At 41.2% G+C, this 8,504-nt stretch overlaps 1 protein-coding gene across 3 annotated transcripts in view; it reads left to right on the top strand.

The window, feature by feature from the left end:
- Positions 1-7,393, top strand: part of PRDM10 (PR/SET domain 10) — a 104,355-nt gene extending 96,962 nt beyond the window's left edge. For all 3 annotated transcript variants that reach the window (XM_073903985.1, XM_025893791.2, XM_025893792.2), the window contains one exon: positions 4,429-7,393. In XM_073903985.1, coding sequence (XP_073760086.1) covers positions 4,429-4,629 — 201 coding nt within the window. In that variant the 3' untranslated portion in view covers positions 4,630-7,393. The remainder of the gene's footprint in view (positions 1-4,428) is intronic.
- The last annotated feature ends 1,111 nt before the right edge of the window (positions 7,394-8,504 follow it).

Genomic DNA, 8,504 nt, shown 5'->3' with positions numbered 1-8,504 from the left:
GAGAGGGGTTCTCTGTGCCTCCTGGATTTTGATGCCTGTTTCCTTCCCCACATTAGGGAAGTTCTCTGCTATAATTTGCTCCAATATACCTTCTGCCCCTCTCTCTCTCTCTTCTTCTTCTGGGATCCCAATTATTCTAATGTTGTTTCGTCTTATCGTATCACTTATCTCTCGAATTTTGCCCTCGTGATCCTGTAATTGTTTCTCTCTCTTTTTCTCAGCCTCTTTATTTTCCATCATTTGGTCTTCTATATCGCTGATTCTCTCTTCTGCCTCATTTATCCTAGCAGTTAGTGCCCCCATTTTGGATTGCACCTCATCAATAGCCTTTTTGATTTCGATTTGGTTAGATTTTAGTTCTTTTATTTCTCCAGAAAGGGTTTCTCTAATAACTTCCATACTTTTTTCAAGCCCAGCTAGTATCTTTAAAGTCATGATTCTGAACTCTAGGTCCGACATCGTACTAATGTCCGTATTGAGTAGGTCCCTGGCTGACGGTACTACCTCTTGTTCTTTTTGCTGAGGTGATTTCTTTCGTCTTGTCATTTTGTCCAGAGGAGAATAGATGAATGAGAGAACAAAATGCTAACAGGTTTACAACGTCCCCAGCAAATATACTGTATACAAATCAGAAAAGACCTGAAACCAGGGGAAAAGAAAGGGAAAGAAAGAAAAAAGAAAGAGAAAAAAATAAGGAAAAAAAAAGGATAAAAACAAAAACAGAACAATACAAAAAAAGCAGAATGTGATCAAATATGATCAGGCTAGTGCATAGATCAGTGCCACACAATAGATTTTGGGTGTATTTTGGTCTGTTAGAAAAAAGTGCCTCCTAAAATTTTAAAGGAAGAAAGACATATATGTACAAAATAAGGGTTGATACAATGAAGGGATGGAAGATGACTGTAAAGATGAAAATTATAAAAGATTTTATAAAAGGACTTGGTAAGATAAGTTGTTTGAAAAAAGAAAGAAGATTTAAGAAAAAAAAAAAAGGAAAAAGGGAGAGAATGTGATCAGGCAGGAGACTAGAACAAAGCCATACACTAGTGATTTAGGGTATATTTTGATCTGTTAGAAGAAACTGTACCCCAAAATTTTAAAGAGAGAACAACTTATATATATATGCCAAAAATAAGGGTAACTACTATGAAGGGATAAAATATGACTCTAAAAATGAAAAATAAAAAATGTTTTTTTTTTTTTTTAAAAAAAGGGGTTGATAAGATGTTGGTTGAAAAAGGGAAAAAGAAAAATAAAAAAAACAGTCAACAAAAATTAACTTTGATGAAATAATGGATCATGGTAAAAAAAAAAAAAAAAGCCATGAATCTCTGTGCAGTATTCCCCTAGCACTGGAGTTCTCCCATTCTCCTTGATCGATCAACTTGGTCTTGGCTTGCTGGCTGTTTGTGCTGATCTTCTGGGGGAGGGGCCTGTTGCTGTGGTTTCCAAATGTCTTTGCCGGAGGCGGAATTGCCCCGCCCTTGTCGGTCCGGGCTAAGGAAGCTGCTCCGGTTTGTTCTCAGGAGCTTTTGTTCCCTGCAAGCTCTCAGTACAGCTTTGGAGGACCAGGGCAGAAATGGTGGCCTCCCAATCTCCACCCAGAGGAGCTGAGAACTCGGGGCCCCGCTCCTCAGTGTGCCCCCAGAGAAAAGCAGTCACTCCCGTGTCCCCGGTCTCCGGCCGCACTCCGTGCTCACCCGGCCTGTGACCGAGCGTTGCTATCTCTGGCACCCGACCCCGCACGGAGTCTCCCAACCCAGCAGATCCCTGCAGTGCGTTTTCGCACCGCTCCTCCCCGGGAAGGAAGGGGAGTCTCCCCGGATCTGCTGCTTGTTGGGTCCCTGCTGGGGGAGCCGTTCCCCGACTGGGCCGCAGATCACAGTTTATGGCAACCCCGAGCTGAGAGCCCGCGACTCTGCTCCGTCTCTGCAGACGGCTTCCCCGCTCTGATACCTGGGAGCTCTGGCGCACTCAGGCACCCCCGGTCTCTCCGTGACCCCAAGGGTCCTGAGACCACACTGTCCCGGGAGGATTCCACCCCCCGCTTAGCCACTGCAGCGACGTCCCTCCGCCGAGCCAACTTCTAAAAGGTCCGATTTTGTGCTCCGCGGCTCTAGCACTTGCCAGAAGCGGCTGACGGAGGCCCCTCCCCCGCCGTCTATCCTCCCGAATATCGCCTCGGATTCACTTCTCCGCATGCCCTACCTTCCAGTAAGTGGTCGCTTCTCTGTTCAGAGAGTTGTTGCTACTCTCCTGTTCGATCTCCTGTTGAGTTCGTAGGTGTTCAGAATGGTTTGATCCCTATTCAGCTGAATTCCTGAGACCAGACGAAATCTAGGTCTCCTACTCCTCCGCCATCTTGCTCTGCCCCTTTTAAGCTATTTTAAACATTCAATCTCCCCCACTCATCCCACCCCTGGGAAAAACGTTGTCATGAATTATCTTGTTATATTTAGATTAGGCAGGTCAATGTTGATTTTATCTGCTACCTCTGGTTTTCTCGTCACTGGTTTGTTCTGGCCTGACTCTAAGTAATTAGAAAACAGTATGTAAATTTAAATTAAGAAACATACTCGTAAGTGGCTAGGGATATTGGGAGGTTCCCAGGGGAAGACTCTTTCCCAAGAGGTCTCAAAGAGTAGCAGGGTAGTCTGGTGGCCTCAAAACCCGATTTTTTGGGATGCCTGGGTGGCTCAGTCAGTTAAGCATCTGCCTTCAGCTCAGATCCTTGGGTTCTGGGATCGAGTCCCACATTAGGCTCCTTACTTAGCAGGGAGCCTGCTTTTCCCTCTGCCTGCTGCTCCCTCTGCTGTGCTCTCTCTCTCTCTGACAAATAAATAAATTAAAACAAACAAACAAAAGCCCCAAAAATGAAAACCTGATTTTTTTCCCCCAAAGCATACTGAGAGGTTACCCATTTCTTAGCACACAAACTCACATTAACTAGACTTTGGAGAGATGTGTACATCCAAAGTAACACTGCTGTCAGTGAAGACAATAACTCATATACAATGGAATAGTCTCATTGGCATAATCAGTGGAATTTTTACTCCCTGTGAGACCCATTGACTCTTTACCTTTTTTTTGGGCCAGGAACTCATTTGAGAACCTGATTATAGCCAAGGATGTTCCCCTCCTCCTGCCATAATACACACACACACACACACACACACACACACACACACACACACTTAATGTACATTTTCCAAGGGGGCGCCTGGGTGGCTCAGTTGTTAAGCGTCTGCCTTCGGCTCAGGTCATGATCCCAGGGTCCTGGGATCGAGCCCCGCATCGGGCTCCCTGCTCCGCGGGAAGCCTGCTTCTCCCTCTCCCACTCCCCCTGCTTGTGTTCCCTCTCTCGCTGTGTCTCTCTCTGTCAAATAAATAAATAAAATCTTTAAAAAAAAATGTACATTTTCCAGGGTTCACAGATTCTCTAAAGCCTATCTGTGGACCACCTAGTAGTCCATGGACCCTAGTCTGAGAGCCAGCCTCCTCCTGCTAGAGAAAGACTCACATGGGAAACAAAATCATAATTAGAGATTGATGAGTGTGGACTCTGAGCACATGGCCCTAGAGAAATCAAATGGGTATTTGCGTATGGCTATTTTTCTGGACAGTGCTTGGAAAGGCCACTGCCTGGGTTTTCCTCTGTTACTGCTTTTTTCTTAGCCTATATAGTAGACCGATCACCCTGCCAAGGGACACATTCTTTCTTTAAAAACGTTAACTTAAGGAGCTAGCTAGCTCCCTGTCTGTGAAGTTTTTATGATCAAAGGAAAAATAATGACAATGCATGTTTTCATAAAGCTAAATTGATTCAATGTAAGGGATTTTATCCTAAGATTGTATTCTTCTTATACTTTTGAGTGTTAAAATTTCTCTCATTTGACAGTAGCATCTTAAAAATGACTTTACTTGGCAAAATAAAATTTGGGAATACTTATTATTACTTTTAATTTGCTGGTCTATGAAATTCTGAAATCTAGGAACCACTGATCTTGACTCCCTATCTTGGGAGCCATTATGTCTCTTTAAGGAAACTTTAAATATCTCTTCTGTGATCTATTTTGTATTACTCTTAAATATTAATAGACAGCAATCTTATTTTATCACTATCTAAATTCTTAGGAGCAGTACAATAGCCCACGTTTCCTTTGCCACATAGGTCACTATTGTAATGCAAATTTCTGTACCCGAAGCTCTTCACTATACCATTTGGTGGAACACCTAAGGCGGTCCCTTAAATTATCTTTGTAGTCTATTACTCTGACTGATCCATCCCCTCTAAAGTACTCACATAAGTGCCTATTTTGGTGTCACCTTGTAACATTTCCTTTCATCTTCCTTCTTTCTCTCTCCACCAAGAACCTCCCCCACTCCTTTAGACTTCAGATTTCTAAAGATCTTTTTTTATTCTAGGGTCATTATGTGTTATCAGAAAGTCAACCAGAATTGGAGGAAAAGCAAGCTTCTGCTCTCTCCACGGGAGTCCAGGTTCAGCCAGCTACACACAGTGACTTGGACCCCCAGACCACCAGCCAACAGCAGCCGACACAGTACATCATTACAACCACCACCAACGGGAATGGGAGCAGCGAAGTGCATATCACTAAACCTTAACTTCTACCCTTGAGCTTGAATCCAGCAGTCACATCATGTCTTTTCTCATCCATAAGTTTGAAAGCTTCCAACACTTGGAACTCTTTTTTTTTAAGATTTATCATTCACTCAAGAATTTGGAAACCACAGTTTTGACACTCTACACACACTGGGGCTCCTTTTATCAAGGTCATCTTTACCAAATTGACTCTTCAAACCCTAGGAGCTTCTGCCATGGAATGGAGATCTTTCACGGGAAAGTAGATTTCAAGGTGGAGAAATTTCGCCTTACTCTTGAGTTGGTTTTTTAACACATTGATAGGCCTTACTTTTCCTTTGTGGAAATATTAAGTGGTGTATCACGTTTGTACCAAAGGTGGAGAAAGGATGTGCCAAGTCCATGGTCACTGGACTTCTTCATTCAAAACCATGGCACCGAAGGAGAAGGGCATTTTATTCAGTCAGAACTGCTTCATCTTTTGAGTTTGCATTTTCAGTAATTTAACAAGGGGAACCTATTGAATATGAAAATAAAGATGATGAAACAGAGATTTGACAGTGATGTTCTGAAGGAAAAACCGTCTTCTAGATTTTTCTTATTGCTGATTTAAAACAACCACAACAACAACTTGCCTCTTTGGGAAAACTGTTGTCGGGCTACTATTGGTAGTGCTTTGCACAGGTGCTGGCCTTCAGCCACTGAGGCCAGAACCTCCTGTTCTGATTTATTTTATTTACTTTATTACTCCACAATGGTAGACTCCCTGTAAGAGAGAAGGTTTGTTTAATATCAGCAGAATTTAAACTCCTACATTAAAGCTTTGCCTCCCATTCTCTGGTTGTGGTGTATTAAGGAGGCATTCAAGATCTCAGTACAAAGAAAAATTACTAAGATAATTACATATCAATAAAGTGAAAAGCACTGAAACCTTGTCCTGCCTTGCAGAATCCATTTACCATTCATTGGTACAGGATAAATTCCTTGTTCTTATCAGGTATACATTCGACTGTCATATCATTCAGTGTATTTTAGTACTTCTCATGCTGTCTTAAAATGAACATTCTTTAAGGTTGGATGGAAAGGTGGCTCTTCTTATTTTAACACTTTTAACTTATACGTATTGTAATTCACCTGGACCTTTTGGAAAGATGACCAACTTCACACTTAGGGAGAAAAATAAGAATGTGGGGACCATTTATATGTCAAGGTAATTATAAGGGATATGGAAGAAATCCAATCTTTTTGCATCTTACACTCATTTGGGAGGAAAAAATATCTTCCTCAGCGATAGTTTTTCTTATATGTGTTCTTGTTTGCTGTCTTGTTGGCTATGAATTCAATGGGGGAAAACATTTCCCTCCTTTTTCCTGTGCATTCCAATTGTACACATAAACCATTACAGAAATCAGTATGTATTTTAACAACTTTTTGTGACATACTAACACATTTTTAGAGTAATTATCCTATGATGGAACTTACCACTCCTGAACAGAAAGACTTAAGTTCAATTTCAAATGAAGTTAACTCATCTTTTTTATTTACATTTCTGGGTAAAAACTGGTTCTATAAACTGAAAAAGTATAGTAGCTTCTTTATGGTAAAGACATCTTTTTGAAAACGATTCTGTTGAAGTAACTTTACTAATATGTAGATTTTGCACTTTATTTTTGAGACCTCATTTATTTAGTTATCCCTGAAAATCTGGGCACTAAGAGAACTTGAGAAAGTTACTTGGTAAATGTATAGAAACTAGGGATGGACTCTATCTTTGGTAACAAAGATGTAATGTTGATGTTTTCAATGGAAAATATTGACCCTGACTCACAAAACAGAGACTCTGGGTTCCAAAGTCCTGCAATGTAATGATTGTAAATATCCTAGTGTCCAGTCTAGAAAGACTTGCTAGGTGAAGAATATTAGACTTTGCTAAAGGTCCAGTTAAATTTTTACACCTTAAATTTGGCCCTATTGGGTCCTTTTTAATTTGAACCAGCAAGGTAACTCCCCTTCCCTCAGGAATAACTTATTGATTAAAAGAGAAAACTATCACTGAACAGAATGTTCATTTTATGCCAGTTATTTCAAGTTGTAAAATACACAGAAGAAAATAGTTTGGAAGGACCCTGTTTCTTTCCCATCTAAGTTTTTTCTTTTTCTCTTTTTGTACTTATGTGGAATAAGCAAAGGATCTCAAACTAATTTGTATATTATCAACCAGAGATGCAGGTGCAGTCAAGCCAAACAACAGTTCTTTAAGATCAGGTATTCTGCATGTCCATTCCAAGTTAATAGATTTTCAAAAGGACTTGGATTTGAAGAGATGGTGGATTATAAGCCATCTGAAGACCAGTATGGAAAAAAAAAGTATGTAGCCAGTGTTTATATTGTGGCCTCTCTTAGGACATGTTGGCACTCTAGACTTCAATCAGTGCAGTGTGAAAATTTTGGAGTAGGTTACATACAGATTTTACATTTTTATTCTTTGATTTGTGCCCGCATAAATAGACATTTCATCATGTAAAATTCCTATTATTCTGGAAAAACTATTGTTTTGATCTTCTTGAATTGTTTTCTGATTTGGAATTATCCTTTCAAAAAACTCTCAAGATATCTAGGGCTAAAAAGCACTTCATGAGATGCTCAAGCTGACCCACAGGTTGAAAATATTGACCCTGTCCTGTTATTTAAATGTGAACATTTATTGTACATTCAGTGAGTTATAGTGTTAATAGTCTTGTGCTACTCAGCAGGTGTAAAGATTAATAAATATTTTTTTTTAATAAACATCTTCCTTGTTTGTATGTGTGAAGCTACAAGAACTACTGAGATTGTTAATTTTTTTTTAAAAAAAGATTATTTATTTTAGAGAGAGAGAACGCACCTGGGTGAGCTGGGAGGAGGGAGGGCCAGAGGGAAAGAATCTCAAGCTGACTGCCCTCTGAGCCAGGAGCCATAGTGGGGCTTTATCTCACAATCCTGAGATCTGACCTGAAATTAAGAGTCATCGCTTAGCCAATTGAGCCACCCAGGTGCCCCAATTTTTTTTTTTTTAATATTACAATTTATAATGTTTTGACTCTTTGGTTCACGCTGGTCTGGTCGGAGACACAATATAGGGAAACTCAGGGATGACAACTCTGGAATGGTGTTCCTTTGCCCTTTTAGTTGGTGATTTCTAATTCAAGAACCTCCCAGTGGTCTAACAGGCAGGAACTAAGGGCAGGTGGGCAGCCAGCAGGGGAGCAAAAATGGGCTTTCTTTGGAAATCACTGTTTTCCAACAAGGGAGGAGCATTAGTTTGGCCTGTCAGCTTCCCCAACACATTTCCATCCAGTGGAGAGACCTGAGGATGGTCTCTGCACAACTGGTGGGAGAAGTTGTGGATTAAGTAGTCTGAAGCTGTTCTAAAGAAGACCCAGTGAAAAAGGGACCTAGATTTTTTTTTCTTAAAGATTTATTTATTTATTTAAGAGAGACACACACAGAGAGAGAGAGAGAGAGAGAGAACACGAGAGGAGGGAGGGTCAGAGGGAGCATCAGACTCCCGGCTGAGCAGGGAGCCCTATGCAGGACTTAACCCAAGGACTCAGGGATCATGACCTGAGCAGAAGGCAGACTCAACCGACTGAGCCACCCAGGCACCAGGGACCTAGATTTTTTTTTTTTTTTTTTTTAAGATTTTACCTAACCACTTGAGAGAGAGAAAGCACGAGCTGGGGGAATGGCAGAGAAAGAGGGAGAAGCAGACTCCCCTCTGAACAGGGAGCCCGACGTGGGGCTCGATCCCAGGACCTCGAGATCATGACCTGAGCCGAAGACAGCCACCGACTGAGCCACCCAGGTGCCCTGGGACCTAGATTCTTAACAGAGGAATGTTATCGAGTTTAATTTTAAA

Source organism: Callorhinus ursinus, unplaced genomic scaffold, assembly GCF_003265705.2.
Source record: "Callorhinus ursinus isolate GAN/ISIS: 27379988/994484 unplaced genomic scaffold, GSC_fseal_2.0 scaffold19, whole genome shotgun sequence".
Lineage (NCBI taxonomy): Eukaryota > Metazoa > Chordata > Mammalia > Carnivora > Otariidae > Callorhinus > Callorhinus ursinus.
The sequence above is the reverse complement of the archived record's forward strand: the minus strand, read 5'-3'. Positions and strand labels throughout refer to the sequence as shown.